Below are 17,715 nucleotides of genomic sequence, written 5' to 3'. Positions count from 1 at the left end.
ATCTGGCTGTGGCATTGCACACTGCAGACACTCTTCTATCTGAACAAAAGGTTTTACCTCCTGTACCAAGCCAGGAGAAGCACAATGACAGATTTGCACATGCACTGAGCATTAAATAAGGGCTTCAAAAGAGAAATCTGGGCAGCAGTGACTGTAAGAGCCCTTGGCTTCAGTCTCAGAGCCAATCCTCAGAACAGCTCTTCACCTTCAGTGCTGCAGAGGTACTTCCAAGCCAGCCCTTGGAGGTCAGGTGATAAAGGTGATAAAACTTAAAGGACATCTAAGTTTTATCACCTTTATCTGCTGTGTAAAGATTCCAAGACCTTATAAGGCCAGCAGGAGCTAAGCAGGGAGTTTGGTCCCCGAATCCCCGGCAGGGCTCAGCAGTGCCCTTACCTGCGCAAGGTCGGCTGAAGCTGTGCTGGTCTCTGCACTGCAAGTACACATCAATGAGGGGCAGGAAGCTCTCCATGTGCTTCCTGAGGAACTTCCCAGTGCCACTGCCCAGACACCAGAGCTCAAACTGCAGCAGGTGAGTCCTGCAGTGCTGGATCAGCACGGCCACGATGGCCAGGGAGGTGTGTGAGCACCGGGCCAGGCAGTGAGCCTGGACCTCGACACCAACAGCCAGGGCCAGGACTGGCTCACTCTGGAGAGCCTGGAGGAAAACCTCCTCCAAATCTCTGCTGGCTGATGCTGACATCAATATCCCCAAAGCCTTAATGTGCCCTGTGGAGAGCAGAAACTCTCCTTGCTGGGGATGCCTTTGGTAGCTGTCTGTAAGGAGCCTCACCAAAACTTGTCCATACAAGTTTAACTGCTTCCCCTTCTTAGGGGATTTGTCAGATTTCTGCTCAGTCAAGCTCATCTCAGGAAGCTGCAGCATGGTTAGAGTGATCTCCTTCAGCTGGGCTGCGGCCATGTACGTGTGCAGCTCCTCCAGAGCCTGCAGCTGCTGAGACCTCCTGGCACAGGCCTGGCTTCTGCCCTTGCCCACAGCCTGCAGCTCCTCCAGGACACTTTTTGTGACAGCCTCGAAATACTTGGACAAGACGTGTCTGTGATCTGTTGTGAGGCCCTGCACGATGGGGGCAGCTGTTTTCAGCAGCTGGAGCACCCCAGAACTGAGGTGAGCTGACAGGAGCTTCACAGTGACGGGGTTCAAGCCAGGCTGAGGAACAGAGCGCAGCTCCACGGCCAGGAACCAGCTCTCCAGGGTAGGGTGTCTGAAAATCAGGGTGAGCAAATCCTCCAGGGTCTGTAACAAACACAGGTAACTGTATCAATTAATGGAAAATCACAGTGCCGGGTAAAAAAAAACCTCATTCATTTGCCTGTTTTCCACAGCTTTTCAATTGCAATTATTGAACATGAAATTGTCTACTAGCTGGCCAGAGGATAAAAAATATTAATGAATTGCAAGCACATAAATATAATACTCCCAACATTTATGCTGTTATACTGAGCATTCTAAACATGCCTAAGCTCATCTCCAGGGGAAAACTGAATATTCTAGGTTCATCAATGCATTCTAATCTCCACAAATTCCCAGAACAGATGAAAGAGGGGCAAAACTCACTCCTCAAGTACATAATTTTCACACTGGGCTGAGGGAATACATTTTTTTCTGCAAGGTAATCTCTTTCAGGACCTCTCCTGACTGTGCTCCAGCTCAGGGGTCAGATTGTGGTTGATGCAGCTGGGTCACATCTCCAGACAGCAGTTTTGCAGCTGCTGGACCACATGCTCTATGATCCTAAATTCTCCTCCAAGACCTTAACAGCACCTCTCTGTGCAGCAAAACTGCTCCCTAGAGAATCAACCAAATCAAAGTTTACTAACAGGTGCCTCTGCATCAAGGATTTGGTACCTGGTCATTTGAAGACTCTTCTGCCATCAGAGACTCCTCATCCATGAAGAGATCCAGCTCAGCCTGATGCTCCTCCTGCTTCTGCTGCTGCTCCAGCTTTACCTGACTGCCCCGGCACAACAAGAGGCTCAGAATGTCCACAAAGAGGTCAATGAGCTGAGGACCCAAGGTTTTACCAACCTATGGAGATAAAGGCATCTTGGGAGTGAAGAGGAGAATGGGAGCAGGAGGGTCATTATCCAACAGGAATAGGAGTCAACTAAGAACTACTTAGCTTACAACCTCTTCTTGGGGAAGGAACCACTTCCCTATGTAGAAACCTGATTCTTAGAGAAGTCAGGGGTTGCCAAATAAATATTGATAGATTTTCATTTATACTGTGGCATTTGGACTTACACAGGCCAGTGAAAGGCTTCTCAGGGAGATCCAATAGCTGGATTAAAATCTTGAGTTTATTTGCACTCACACCCATCAGTAAGGTAACCCATGCAAAGTAAATCCAACACTCTTCAATAATCAGAAATACTGACATTTGTTTACAAATCAAATGCAGTTTTGTATGTGTAGTTGCAGTTTAGGTGCTGTAGGTGCAGTTCTGCACGGTGCTGTGTAGCCCCAGAGCCAAGCAGAGGAAAAAGAGCTACAGACCTGGAACCTAAGTTTTAACAGCCAAGTCATTTGTACCTTCTAGCTTAAAATCACCCAACCATAACCACAGTATTATGACAGCATTGCTCTTACACTGCTGAAGCTCTCCACGGTGGATTTCAGGTACAGCAGCACGTGCTTTACTCCCAAAAAGAGCTGCTCAGGGGGCAGCCTGGAAGCCAAGTCTCTCAGTTTTGTCTGCACACCATCTTCCAGTAAGGCACTGCTTCCTCTCTCATAGGCACTCTTCAGCAAAGTGGGAAATACAGAATCCAGTGCCACAGTGGGTTCTTCACTCACCCCCTTGTGGTTTTTAAACTGTTCAAAGTGAAAAACAGCATAAGAGAACAGCAGTGATGAGTATGAAACAAGAATCTCTTCTCTTTGAGATGAGCTCTGAGCTGAACTGGGGCTGAAGCTCCAGGATCACAAGTGTGCAGTGCTGCTAGAGCAGAGCTGTCCAGCAGTGTCCCCAGGGGAATCTGATGCACTGTTCACTGCTGAACTGAGAAACATTCTCCAAACCCAGCCCGGGGGGCTGTGATCCTCCACCCACCCAGGGGCACTGCAAACAGAGGGCAGAGCATGCATCAGGCTCTGCTGTGCCTGTGAAGAGTCTGTGCATGAGCCCTCAGCCCTGGGATATACTCCCAAACACCACAAAGACTCTTGTGTCATCAGAGAAAGGCCCTGGAGCAAATCTGTGTCCCAACGTGATCAACAAGAAATGCAGAATTAGCTCCATAAAAATGCTGTTTCTGAAGGAAATGTAACCACTACAAACTGTGAGGTTTTTATAGGAATAGTGGCTCAATAATTCAGTGACTTCAGGTATTCCATACCACAGGTTCCTGGGATTGCTTGGGTATCCAGAGTTTGTAGTACTGGTTAAACTGGTAGAGCTGAGGATACTTAGACACTTTCAGGGACTTGAGATCCTTGTCATAGAGCTGGAACATCAAGCAGAGAGCAAGGGGTTCCCTCTGAGAGTGCAGGAGGTCAGTGAACACAGCAACAAGGTACTCCACGATGTGTGCTCCTAGAAAAGCAAAAACAAATTCAACTGTTGACATGAGCATGGACAATGGGGCAACAACCCTGCTTGATGTGGGCCTTGGCTCCAAGCATCACACAGAAAAGTACTGAGCAAGATCAAAAAGTGTTTGCAGTGACCTAGACAAGTGTTCCTGACCACTGGGGTACCTGAGAAATCCTCTACACATTAGTTCTTGCAGAAGCACATACTCCACCTTCACTGTGCTGTGCTAAACATGCCTGTCTTTTGCCAGGAAGGTGCCAAGCACCACCTGAAAGAAGAACTGATCTGTACTGGGGGGCACACCCCAGTTAACATGTCCAAGTTAAACAGAATTTTCTTTCAGAACTGGGACTCTCAGCACACCCCAGGTGCTGCTTGACTGCCAAATACACACAGAGGACTCAGTGAGGTGCTGCGGTGCTGGCAAATCCTGCTGCAAGCCCACCTGTGATTTTAAGGCTTTCCTCAAGGAGGTGGCAGAACTTTGCAATATCTGCCACCAGAGCTTCGTTTCTGAAGTTTTCTTTGGACAATGCTCCATTTCCTACTGAACACTGCAGTCCTCTCTCCCTGATCTCGGGAAGAGCTGCCCACAGGCATGGAAACCATGTTCCTCTCCTGATCTCCACACTCTGCCCTTAAAACACTGTTACTGAGGCCAGCCACTGCCAGACCAAGGCTGTCCCTGCAGGGATGGTGTCTCTTCTCTTCAGGGTCAGGGAAAAGGGGCAGAACCACCTACAGAGCTTCAGTGCCTCTCCTGAGCATGAAACACCAGGAATCTGCACCTCCTTCTGCTTGCAGGGAACAAAATAAATGCCATAAAAATGATAAATGGTATAAAAGTATTAAAAATGGGTAAAAATGATGCCACTTTCACTCCACTGGTAGAAATGACACATAAAACAAAAAAATCTGTACCTGTTCCATCTCCAGACTGAAGCAACAGCACATTCCTGGCCTCTAAGGCAGCAGGGACAACAGCACTGAAGGGAAATGTCTGGATAATCATGTCTTCATTTAAAGAGAACCCAATTTCTTCATCGAAGTCATCACTGCCCTCGATCAGAACATCCACCATATCCAGGACATCTAGGAAGGGAAGGAAAAAATGTAAGCAGAGGATCCAGACTTCTGGAAAAACAACAGAAAAACCAGAAAAACACTCCAGGAACACAAAGCATCTTTTTAGTTCCTCAAAAAAAAAAAAAAAAAAAAAGAAAAAAAGAAGAAAAAAAACCACATTTGTGAGGCAGTACAATGTTAAGTGCAACACAAAAATGAAATGACAGCTTTCAATGCTGCTGTCCAGCACAGGCTGCCCAGAGCAGCTGTGGCTGCCCCTGGATCCCTGAAGTGTCCAAAGTCAGGCTGGACAGGGCTTGGAGCAGCCTGGGCTACTGAAAAGTGTCCCTGCCCATGGCAGGGGCTGGAACTGGATGAGCTTTAAAAGGGGCCTTCCCATCCAAACCACTCTGGGATTCCATGATTCTATGAACAGCCCCAGGCAAAACTAAAATTTCCATTTTAGTTTGAAAATGCTGCTGCAAGAGCATGAAGAGAGATTTCAAATACTGCTAAAGTGGCACAACCATATCAAAAATTACATTTGGGGACAAAGTGGTAATTGCAATTCTGACTTCTGATACCAGGTACCCATGGACGGCTGAATCCTGGAGGATTCTAGAACAGGTTTTCTATGTTATCTATCCCCAGTTCGCTGATGAGGGCCAGAAAATGCAGCCCCAAGTGGTGGAATTCTGCTGTTGAGGGTTCCCACATACCATCAATGTGAGAGACAGGGATGCTGATGTTGTCAGAGTCCTGTTTAAACATGGTGGCCTGGAGCATGCTGGCCTCCTGAACCACGTCTGCTGCCTTGTCTGTGTAGGGATAGGGCTTTGTCACCAGCTTCAGCAGGATCTGCCAGCAAAGGGGGGAGAAAGGTGAGTGAGTGCACTGACTGTCACGTGCAGGGGAACCATGTGTGGCTAAGAAAGAACATGTGCTAAAAGGGGTTGGAAGCTGGGCAGGTTTTAGGAGGGCCACTTCCATATTACTTCTGCAGGATTCTGTCTATGGTTCCTGCTCTACAGGGGACACTGATGGAATAAATAAAAGTCCGCTGCAATTTGGCATCCAGATTGCTACCACAGATTGAGTCCCTGGGAAGACTGCACTGGACACTGATGGAATAAATAAAAGTCCACTGCAATTTGGCATCTATAATGCTACCACAGACTGAGTCCCTGGGGAGGCTGCACTGGAAATGGAGCCCTGGGCATCCAACATCCTGCAGAGTAAACAGGAAGTGTCAGCTTTCCTTGTACAAGATCACAATTTACTGAGCTCTGACCATGTTGGCACCTAAGGAGGAGATAAAAGCTATCCACACACACAACACCCTACCCTCACACCAACAATGCTGTTGGAACAACTGATCTTTTTCGATTTCATTTTCCCACAAATCATTTCGCTGTCCCTCCCACTGAAGACAAGGATGCCACCTCTGTCTAAAGAATCCCAGACAATGTTTTTCTCAGAATTCACTCGCTGCTCTTTGACAGGTTTCTCAACAAGAGCAACAAAATCTCTAGTTTCCACTAGCACTGTTCTTTGCATTGTTTATCCAGCTAATTTGAACACTGTTACCCTTTCCAAAAACTGAATCACTGCTTCCTTCTGGTCTTCTTTTGTATTATCCAAGTGTTCCAGCCAAACTGAAAGTTCCTTCCATGTGTACTCAAACACTCCACTGTCACGTAAAACCTGTCCAGGAAACAAAGGGGAGGTGTGTAAATTAACCTCAAAACACCTAAAACACAAAACCCCAAGAGATACAGTTTTTTTTGCAAAGTAACTTCATGATTCCCTCTTTTGGGGAAGAAAAGAAGAAAGGCAAGCTGATGGAAAGAACTATCTGTCTCTCTCCTCATCCCCTCAGCTCAAAAGGCCTTATTCCCACTCACTAGGGGGACTTTCACTGCATAGTGCACAATAAAAATCTTACTTCTATAATTTTTGGAAAGCAGGTTATACTGCTTTCAGAGGGTTGTGCATCTTTATATCATCACAGGCAAAAAAAAAAAAAAAGCACCTTAAAAATACCCAGTAGGAGAGATTTACTGATCTAACATAAAGGAAAACAGTTGCTAAATTAAGCCTAAATCAGGCTACTTGTACAGGAAACAATTAGGCAGAAGGATATCATGTAAATGAGCAGTGGTTGTGGCCACAGCAAGGTCCAGAGAGAAGTGCAGGTTGTGGGAGTGGTGAGGGAGACCCAGATACACCACAACCAAGAGACAGGCTTTGACACATCTAGAAATTTCCCCCACTTTCCTGCTCTCTAATTTCAGGCCCTGACCTCAGGCACCCAAACCTGGTGACGCTGTGCTGCAGCTCTGCAAGCAAGACAGGAGGAGGGAGGAGAGGAGAGGAAGGAACTGAAGTGACACCATGGCCAAACTCCCTGTCAACAAGAGAGGGAACCTTGCCCAGCTCCTGACTCTGGCACCCACACCACACAGGATCAATCTGTGCCTTTGCTCCTCTCCACACACAGAATAAAAGGAAGCCATCACAACTCATTTGTTCCACGTTTACTCTGTGCACAACACCAGCAACTCTAAAAATAACTGCTGCTTACATCAGTCTGACAGGGTAATTCATTTAAATAAAGAAAAATGAAGGGAAAAGGATTCATTTTAATATAATTGACTATTTTTGGCAGTCTGGAAATAGAAACGCACTTGCAGCTCTCACAGAACCAGGCAGGAACAGAATGTGAAATCCCAAAACAAGCCTTCAGTTAATGGCCCTGCACAGAAAAATCAGTCCTTACCATCTATTCTTAGCAGCCTTTCTGCTGCCATAACTGCCCTGACTCCCCTGCTCCTGCATTCCCCTCAGAGAAAGTGCAATGGACTGCAGGGGAAAGGGGACACAAGGACAAGTGAGGCAGTCCATGTTCCCGCCTGGCCAAATAAACCCAAAACCACCAGAATAACAGCACATTTTGGGCAGGTTTTGGTTCAGACATTCATTACTGGGAGAACCTGCCTTTAAACCCTTGCAAGGGCCAAGGGCAACTAAACCCCAGTTCAATCACTGGAACTGGGTCAGGAGGACTGAACGGCACTCTCTGATGGGAGCTAAATGCAGAGATTCAATGCACAAAGCTGGGTACAGATTCATGTGCCATGAACACTGCAGGGCACTGCATGAAGAGCCCTGTCCAGCCTCCTGCATTTCCTCTGGGCAGGACAGTTTGGGTGTATTTATTCCCCATGTTAATCTCTACCCCATCTCAGATAATTACAGATGTCCTCTTTAATAAGGTGCTAAAAACAACAGCCTCTGGGGTCTTGTGGACTTGTAGTTGACCAGTTTTCCTGAAAAGTCAAATAGCTAATTTAAATGTACAGAAGGGGATTTAAATTAATTTTTAGGACAAAAAGTACTCCTGGCAGCAAAGCTTGTATCAGACAGTAGCAGAGAGGATTATTCTGCAGGGCCAGAGCAAACCATCCAAGGCTTATGCAAGACTGGAGTGTTGAAGTACAGACTAAATAAACAATGATAAAGTACAGAATAAATAAACAATGATAAAAAATAAAACTCCACAGTAATCTCTTCTTGATCAATGTCAAGACCTTTGCAGGCACAAACCACATTAATTTATTACAGTGCCTGAATTAATTCAGCCTGGGGAGGGTGGGCAAACATTAAAGACATTTTCCTTACTCTTTCATCAACTGCTGCAGGGAAGGCAGTTCAGAGCATTTATTTCCAGAAAATATTTTGTTAATAACTAGTTATCTGACAGCAAATTCCAGCAACAGTCACAAGAAACAGGAAAGGAGACTCTGCTGACCACACAAGCATGCAGTAAAGGTGTCTGCTTTAAGAAAAAACTACAATCTTGAAATTTCAGACTAATGGAATATAGTGAATATCCTGATATTTCAATTCAAATGCTTACCTTGATGATTAACTGTTTGGTGGAAATTTTCAGATGAGAATGGGTACTTGAAACAAACATTTTCATCAGTAAATAGAAGACTGATTTTTCACCAGATATCTTCTCTGTCTCAGAGATGTCCTGCAAGAAAAATATATTAAAATTCCTCTACGTTTCACTGACACTGATGTGTAAGGTAAGTCTGTTATTTTATAGACCTGCCCAAAGGTCCCAAGACCAGAAATAAATGGGATCATTTACTCTACTTTGTATTTAATGAGCCAGGATCATTGCACTCACTTGTAAAATGTTTTTCTGGAAAGGGGAAGAAGACAGTACTAACAGAAACCCCAACTGCTGCAAGGACCCAAGGCAAAGCCACCTCCCCCATCAATCATACTTATTCCCCAATCATATTTTACTCCCCAGTCATTCCACATCTATCCCCATTACACCACTCCATGGGTGTCTCTGCTTCTCCCCAAAGCCAGGTCCACTCCTTTCTCCTGACATGACAAGCAAACTCTTGACAGAGCTCTTATTTCACAAGCCTGCAGTGAAAAAGAGAGCTAGGGGCCTGATGATTTCCTCTAATTATGGGGAGCATTAAAAATGTTGGAATTTCCTTGGGAAGGGGTGGGATGGCTGCCATCAGTGGCTCATTTCCCTGGTCTGCAGCCTGAGGCTTTCCAGACAAGGGCAATCCAGCCCATTGTCACTTGTGCTCCTCTCCAGAGACACACAGAGCTCCTGGAACGTTCTCCTGTGCTCACCAGGGAGGTGACAACAAAAATGTTATCCCTGTAAAAAACCTTTCAGATCAGCAGGGATCTTCCACCACTGCTAAAAACTGACTGGACCAATGCAAAACTAGGCAATGCCAGATGGGAAGATTTGGGGACAGCAGGCCAAGGAAACATATATTTGCATCGGGCTCTTACCTGTACTTTGAACCAGGCAAATTTATTGGCAGGAAGCTCCAAAGCCACCTTCAGGATGTGGTTCTGCAGGAGAGGAGGGACCTCCTCCCTCAGGCCCTTTTCAGTGACTATACCTGAGGGGTGAAACAAGAAACCAGCTTGGTTTGGTCCATCTTCCTGAAACCTCAGAACACTCATGTGTCAGGGTTTAAAACATGAGACAAGCGTGAGACAAGCTGGCAACTCAAAGATCTTCACGTCACGGGATCCCCAGACAAACTGCAGCTAAGGCTGGCCAGCCCAAGGTGAGAATCCAGCCTCAGAGGCAGAAAAGCAAACGTTCCTTTCTGCTGTGTAAACAGCCAGAGAAAACAAAAACCACAAATACCCATCACATACCTTTTATCAGCTTGCTGAAATCAAAGTTGCTCTGTGCTACCATGTGGGGCACAGCCTTCTGGTACAGACATATGACCTGAAGCAGGGCAGCTTTCAGAAGCAGCGTCTCAGCATCATCTGAACCTACACAAAATGTTTCCATAATTAGTTTGTTCTTGTTTCACAGCAAGAGTGCACAGTGCCACACCTCCATTAGCCAGCAGAATTAATAACTGTATTGCCAGCAGGTTTGCCTAGGAAATGACCTGCTATCTTCCCCAAAAGAATGAGAAAAACACCTGTGGAATCTCCAGTTCCATTCCCCAGCATTCCTGTATGAATACTTCCAAACCTCAATCTGCTCATTCAGTGCGTAGATCGAGAGCTGCCATTTCTCATTAGGCTCGGAAGTCTTCACACATATAAAACACACCCTGAGCATCTGAATGCTCACTGTAAGAATCCCACCTGTCCTGTCCACCACTCCTGTGTTACATCCATACAAACATTTGTGTAGCCACAGTAATCAACTGCTAAAAAAAAAAGACCTCCTGGTGAAATAACTTGGACAAACAAAAATCTCTCCAAAAATTATTTTTCAGGCATATCATCTCCTTGCCAGTTTTATTTTGCGGCTGTGAAACAGCTCCTAGCATGGAAAGGCCAAGGGCAGGAGGGCTGAGCTCAACAAGAGGAACAGCAGAGCCCTGCACCTGAGGAGGAACAGGTACACCAGTACATTCTGGGGCCACCCAAGCACACAGCAGCTGGCCAGGGAAGGATCTGGTGTCCTGGTGTCAGGGAGCTGCTCCTTCCCCTCCTCTCAGCACTGGGGAGCCCAAACCAGGAGTGCTGTGTTCAGGTCTGGAGTCCTCAGAAAATGGAGACACTGGGGAGAGGCCAGCAGAGGCTCACAAAAATGGTGAAGGGACTGAACATCTCTCCTGTGAGGCATGACTGGGGCAGCTGGGACTGTTCAGCCTGAAGAGAAGGCTCAGGGGCATCTCATCAATGTGTATGAGCACCTGAGAGTGCAAAGATGATGGTGCCAAGCTCCTGCCAGGAGCACCCGGGGGCAGGAGCAGAGGCACAGGGCACAAAGGGAACCACAGAACACTCTGAGCATCAGGAAACACTTTCTGACTTGAGCATCCATCGGGTTGCCCAAAGGGGTTCTGGAGTGCCCATCCCTGGAGATGTTCAGGAGCTGTGTGAATGGGGAGCTGGGCACCCAGGTTTAGGCCAAGATGATTTACAAAGATGATTTTCAATCACCCAAGATGATTTACAAAGATCCCTTCCAACCCAACCACTCTGTGATCCTGGAACAGCCAAGTCAAACTGCTTCACTTTCTAGCAGCAGGGGCAGCCTCTGTGCTGAACTGTGCTCTCAGGCAATTCTAAATTCTAAAGGCCTGAAGAACTGAACAGAGAAAAGGTGAGCAGTAAATACACAAGTGAGATCTGGATCCTGCTGAGGTTAAGGGTGGGATGAGGGTTTCACATCACTCATTCCCACAGAGATAGGAAGCTGTAACTCCACCTGCTTTGCCTACCATGCTGCTCAGCAGCTTCTGTCTCGGTCATTGCCTTCACAGTGGGGACATCACCTTCCTTCTTCTCTGCTGGGCCATTGCTGTGTTCTCTCTCTTGCTTCAGGAGGGACTGCCAGACAGCCACTATACTGGTCATGTCTGGCAAAACCTAAAAGCAAAAAGGGGAAATTGCAACAGCTCTCCTTTGTAAGACAAAGCTCCTGTGATAAATACATCCCCAAACACCCAACAGGAAGATTTGCAGCTCTTCACAAAGGTTGGAATTGACCTTGTGTGCAATCAGAGAATGACCTCAAATCAAGCACTGCACTTCACTTCTGCCTAAGTACTGGAAAGAACATTTTGTTGAAAAGGCTTCCTGTGAAAAATTTGTTTGGTTCTTCTTCCTCATGGCATATTTTCAACTCAAGTGCTCTCTTGTCCAGTAACTTGTGAGTAACCTCTGCTGGCTGCATTGACTTAACCAGGAAGAGAAGTTGCTTCCTGCTCCTGAAAATCATTTGCAGCCCCACAGCCATGAATGCTGCAGCTCTGTCTCCCCACAGGACTGTATCTGCATTCACATCAGACAGACATGGCAGGAGTGCAGGCTCCTCCCTCACCATGTAACCCACAGCCTCCCCAGGGTACCTCCCTCAGCTGCACCACTCCAGGACAAAGCACAGGGAGAGCAGCGTCTGCTGCCATTGTCTCTTTGTTCCTACCTTGCTGACAGCTTCTCTGTAGAGCTGCACAAACTCCTGCAGTGCAGGCAGAGTGTAGATCTGTGACCTCTGCCAGGTTTCCTCAGACAAGCAGTGCTGGATGTTCCTCAGGGCTCTTCTCAGCACCATGGACACCAGAGACAGGATGCTCTGCTTCACCTCTGTGCTGGGCAGCTAAAAGAGGGAAGTGCATTAATGCCATTTCGGTGATTCCTGTTATGCTAGGCACAGAATCCATACTCTGAATGTGGGTTAAAATTGGTCAATGAATCACTTATTTTCTGGATCTTAGCTAGCAGTAAGGAATCCATGGGTTTTCAGATTCCCAGCCTAAAACACTAGTGGACAGTGGCAGAACTGGTGCTTGTGAAAGGCACCTGCAATCAATATCAGTGATTCTAATTCATTTTCCAGTGCTTCACCAAGCCAGATCAATGCTGAGGCAGACAACATAAACCACAGGTAATTAACCAACTTCAGAAATTCCTTGAATGATCCCACACTAAGATGAAACAGTACAAACTAGGACAGAAAAGTCACTGAAATGCTACAGACTGCTCTTACATTTAACCCTTGGGTGAACACTGTTCTGTTGCACACTGCAGGGACTGTTGTCACCATCACCATCGAAAGCAATCTGGGAAGAGGAATAAATTCTGAACTCTTAAAAGCACTGGAGATCTCTGGTTGAGCCTCGTAGATCTGAAAGAAAAGAAACAAAAATTTAAGCCCCACTGATACAGTTCTGGAGATGACAGCTTCTTCTGGGGAGCATTTTACAGAAGGATTTTGACTTGTCAGAAGTAATGGCAACATTAAATGTCAATTTTTATGCAAAAATGCTACAGAGCACCCTCCAGACTCCTACACAACTAAATGGACCTCCTGTATGCAAACAGCATCCCTGCTAAAGGCCACCCCTATCCAAGAGATTCCAGATCCTACTTGCCCATTTTAAGCAAAACAAAGAGGCAGAAAACACTGACAAAGGACAAAAAGTTTTTCTAGTTGAGCTTTGATGTTGCTGCATCTCAAAAAATATGTCCCTGATGTGATGTTTCCCACTGTTTCTTACACCAGTTCCTTTTTTACCAGTTTAGTTTACATGTTTATAGAACCTCCTGCTCTGAGCATGGCTTTTTACCATCACCCACAGTCTCACCTTCTTGAGTAACTTCATGTTGTCCATCCAAGCAGACTTCACTCTAGGAACAAAGGAATACTGGCTCTCCTTGAAGTATCTGTTCAGTAAATCTGGGCACACTTTGAGAATATTCACCACGAGAGCAGCAACCATTTCATCTTCTGTTGCAGTTTTTAAACCAAGCAGGAAGTGCAGAAGTACCACATTTCCTCCCCTGGTGAAGACAAAAAGATTATTTTGAATAAGAAATCCTTATTTTGATACTTTATACGGGATGTGAACTCTGCAGCTTCTCTAACTATTAAATGAAGGTAAAACTATTATTTGAAGGCAAGATCTCTCATCCTCCTGGCATAATTTCTGAGTTTACACTCAAAGAAGTAAGAAATTAATTCACCTGCACATTTTCTGCATGACAAACGTCAATTAACAACACACATTTCAGGGCAGACATGATAAATACTGAGGTCTCTTTTGCTTCTAGCAAAGAATCCATGTACAATCCCAGCTGCCCAGTGACTCACTTGCCAGAAGTTCCCAGACTTGGGTCATGGAAGGTTATGCCATGTTTCAGAGAGCAGCACAGGTCCATCAAGAAACTATGCACAAGTTCTCTCACCATTGCTTTGCCCATCTCCTCAGAACCTTGAGCCACCTGTAAGAACCAAAAAGGAGTAAAAAAGGCATGTGAGATTTGGCATCACAGGTATCAGCCTCACTCTATATGGCTCCTCTCAGAGAAATACTAAAACAAAGTTTGGCTTTGGTTCAGATCAAAAAGAGAAACTTCAGGACTTGAAGGTCCCCTCCAACCCAAACCATTCTGTGATTCTACAATTCCATAAACTTTCTAAATCCAGAACAACTCAAGATGCCTAGGGATGAGAAGACTCTTGACAACTGTGGCTGGGAAATCATGCATCATAGGATTTACAGGGACTGCCAGGAACTGCAAGAACTTACAATGACTCAGAACTGAAATGTGTGATTATGAACGGGGTCAGGGGTTTGCACAGCTCCCAGCAGATCCCTCCTAGACACAGATCTCCTCCAAAGGGTGTTTGTAGTACATCAGCATGGGAGTGGCAGGGTCATAAGCATGTGGTAGAGGAATACAAGAGGGCACACACAAAGGCGAAAAATTTGTACCAAAACCCAGTGAGAAGCAGCAGAAATCTGGGGGTTCTTTTTAAACAGGCTCAGTAGATTCCTCTCTTTGAGCTCATCAGGCTCAAAGCAACTGGGAGCTGTTTCAAAAGCTGGGGGCTGCAAGAGGAAGGGAAATAAAGGCAGCACGAGGACTAAGAGTAACAGAGATATATGGCCAGACCTTTAAATCCTCAGGGCTGACATCAGTAATCCCATTCCAGCGGTACAGTGAGGAGATGTGCAGCAACACTTCTGCAGTGAAAAAACGAACCTTCTGTGTCTTGCTGATGTTTTTGTTATGAACCACCTGAAAATGAGAAAAACGCAAACTGCATTTATTGCAGGTTGTCACAAAACCATGGCAAAACAGCAACAGGCCTCATTCTTCTAGTACACACAGAAGAGAGAGCTGGCTCTCCTCACCCAGCAGCAGAAAGGCTCTGCCTGTCCTGTCAACACTTCTCTCACTGCTCCTGCTGCACCCTGACCCTACACCACCCTCTGCACACCCTGCACGTGCTGGACAGACAGATGTTCACGTTAAAGAGCCCAGATCACGTTTAGAGCATCACAGCCACAGAGCAGAACCAGGGGAACCCGGGTGTAGACATTGCAAAGCCTACTACAAATGAAGTTTGAATGAAAGGGAAGGAAATTTCTCAAAAGTTCTTCTGCTGTGCGTTACTGCTGGCACTGTTTTAATTCTCATTTTTCTTGCTAAGCTGAAAGAGTCATACAGGGTGCTGGGATCCACCAATAACACAACAGCTCATGATGTGTGATTCCCACACAGGAAAAGCTTCATTTGAAAAACAAAGTTCCAAGGAGCTTTATTTTACATTTAAATGATAGCTTTTTATTATCCTTCTTTTTCATTTTCTGTGTCATTGCAACAGCAAAATGAAAGAACATTTTTGGCTTTAATTGGTCAGTTGAGAAAAGCCCAAGTCTGAGGCAGGCTCTTATGGCTACACTCCAAATTTGAAACTATGTTTTTCTTCATTGTCTCAACTGTTCATGCAACAGCTTATGCAACATTGCTACAGCAGCTCAGAACAGAGATTTAAAAGTCATAGATTCTGGAGCTGAAAACACTTTCAAATAAATAAAATATATCTCAGGTGCAGCTGCTCTACAAGCAACAAGAGCACCCACGAAAGAGGCAGGGCCATGCTCAGAAGGTGACAGAGCACAGGAAAAGCCACCACTAAGCCAACTCTCACACCTTTCAGCAATTCCTGCTTCCCTGTTTCCAACCCTGACACAGTAATACAGCCAAGCTACCAGCCTCCAACACGCATCACCAGTCCCACACTGCAGCAGCACACTGCCAGCAGCCCTAAGCACTGAACACTGTGGGAGAAATCCCTGCAGAATTGCTTTCAGCAGCAAGGAAAATAGAGAACATGAAACAACACAGTTCCAAGGGTGTAGCATACCTTAGCTGTCAGTGTGGAAAGCAGGAGATTGACAGTAGAAACTCTGTCTTCCTTTATTTCAGAGCGAAGGATAGCTGGAATGAAATCTAACAGACATTTCAAATGTGAAGTCAAAATGTGAAAGCTCTTTTCATACTAAAATCCTCCAGGGAATTCATCCCCATTCCTCTTCCATGTCACATAATTTATCCTGCTGTTACATTCCAGGATGAACCAAAGGCAGCAATCAGAGTTCAGAAGGATGATGTGTCTGTGACCATGGTTATGAGCAAGTGATGCTGCCAAACTACTCTCATCTTGACTGATTAACACTGCTACAGCATCTGTCAACTTTAAATACATTTTGGGCCCTGAAATGCCACACTAAAATTCAAGTAATTTCATATTCCTCCCCTTGAAGCACTTGTAATTGTTTCACTGAGTGACTCTCAAATGTTGGGAGGTTCCATCTCCAGCTACATCCATCACCTTTTGCCTCACAGTGCATCCCAAAGTGAGACAACCTCAGTTTATAGAACCTGGGGCTCCTACAGGGCAATGAAAGCCATCTGCACTGCCTGGGCCGAGGTGGGCACTCCCCAGCACCTCAAGGAAATCAGCAGCCCTGGGGTGGCAGGACAAGAGCAGTCAATAATCACAGCCAGTTCTCGGCCCCTTCCCATTACTTGCTGCCAGCCAGCATTAAGCATTTTTTTTAAACAATAATTCTAGATCCCTTCTCATTGTCTCATAACCCTTCCAAGGGTCACAATTCACAGGGCAGAAAGGCAACTGAAGTACATCCTTTTCAAAGGAAAAGGAATGCAACATATCCACTGTTACTGTCTTACAAGCAAGGCTGGAAGCCATGAAATTTTATTTATTGACTCTATGGCCTCAAAGTTTTCTATTAGATTTACTTTTTTTTTTTTTAATCTGTGTCACCAAAAACTTTATTTTTGTGAAGTTTTAGCAGATAGTATATTGTTCTCAAGCAGGACAGGCTTATTAACTGCACTACCAAAGAAGTTTAAAGCCTTTCAGATAACAAGATTAAAAATATATATTTGGCTTCTTATTAGTGCTCTCTACCTGGTTCACATTTTTAATTAGGTCATATTTATTATCACCTATAAATGACTGTGCCTTAAAACCAAAAAGTTATGAAGTACCTTTTAGTTCCAGCACCTGTGCCAAGATTGCATTGTCACCAGCAATGAGAAAGGAGAGAGCAAACTGAATGTAGGCCATGCGGACATCTGGTCTGCCCTGGAAACACACAAATGGAAATATAAAATTTAAAAATGTTGTTAGCACACAGATTGTACCCAACTGCAGAACTGATACTGCAATTGCTGATTATCCCTAGAAGCTCCATAAATGGGTGAATGAAACAATTTCCATAAAAATGCTGCATGCAGCCACAGACATACATTTACATGCAATACATCCACAGTACATTCAGCTAAAAAACTTCCTGCATTAAACAGATCACTTTTACATAAAAAGGAAAATGTACTGGTTTACGTGCTTGTCAATTCTCTATGTACGAGACCAGGCCAGAAATTTAAATAAAGAGGAAACACTAACAGCCATTTCATGCCAAACCCTGCATCACTGCGCCTCCTCACTTGTGCACTGCTGGGCCAGTGCACAGAAATGCCCATGAAAAGGGTGAATATAAAACTGCCAGCTCAGGCCCAGTGGGAGCAGGGAAAGCTTGACCTGTAACAGCACCACAGGATGTGAACATTGAAGCACAAAATTATTTCAGTTGGAAGGGACCTTCAGGATCCCCTCATTCCATGCCCTGCCACGGGCAGAGCCACCTCCCACTGCTCCCAGCCCTGTCCAGCCTGGCCTTGGACACTTCCAGGGATGGGGCAGTTCCTTCTCTGGGCAGCCTGTGCAGGACAGCATCCCATC

General features: G+C 45.5%; 1 protein-coding gene across 1 annotated transcript in view; it reads right to left on the bottom strand.

Moving 5' to 3' along the window:
- Positions 1-17,715, bottom strand: part of URB1 (URB1 ribosome biogenesis homolog) — a 36,667-nt gene that overhangs the window by 13,994 nt on the left and 4,958 nt on the right. Inside the window, exons 5-22 of the mRNA XM_054270367.1 lie at positions 16,962-17,058; positions 15,811-15,896; positions 14,553-14,678; positions 13,747-13,877; positions 13,241-13,436; positions 12,643-12,780; positions 12,079-12,252; positions 11,375-11,522; positions 9,840-9,962; positions 9,462-9,574; positions 8,542-8,661; positions 6,210-6,326; positions 5,342-5,480; positions 4,479-4,649; positions 3,361-3,557; positions 2,612-2,836; positions 1,871-2,050; positions 397-1,258 (exon numbers count right to left, since the gene is read on the bottom strand). Of these exons, the coding sequence (XP_054126342.1) occupies positions 397-1,258; positions 1,871-2,050; positions 2,612-2,836; positions 3,361-3,557; positions 4,479-4,649; positions 5,342-5,480; positions 6,210-6,326; positions 8,542-8,661; positions 9,462-9,574; positions 9,840-9,962; positions 11,375-11,522; positions 12,079-12,252; positions 12,643-12,780; positions 13,241-13,436; positions 13,747-13,877; positions 14,553-14,678; positions 15,811-15,896; positions 16,962-17,058 (3,343 nt within the window). The remainder of the gene's footprint in view (positions 1-396; positions 1,259-1,870; positions 2,051-2,611; positions 2,837-3,360; positions 3,558-4,478; positions 4,650-5,341; positions 5,481-6,209; positions 6,327-8,541; positions 8,662-9,461; positions 9,575-9,839; positions 9,963-11,374; positions 11,523-12,078; positions 12,253-12,642; positions 12,781-13,240; positions 13,437-13,746; positions 13,878-14,552; positions 14,679-15,810; positions 15,897-16,961; positions 17,059-17,715) is intronic.

Source organism: Melozone crissalis, unplaced genomic scaffold (genome assembly GCF_028551555.1).
Source record: "Melozone crissalis strain CALT ecotype California unplaced genomic scaffold, PUWL_Pcris_2 ptg000009l_1, whole genome shotgun sequence".
NCBI classification, from domain to species: Eukaryota; Metazoa; Chordata; class Aves; order Passeriformes; family Passerellidae; genus Melozone; species Melozone crissalis.
Note: the sequence above shows the minus strand (reverse complement) of the source record. Positions and strands in the feature narration are given on the sequence as shown.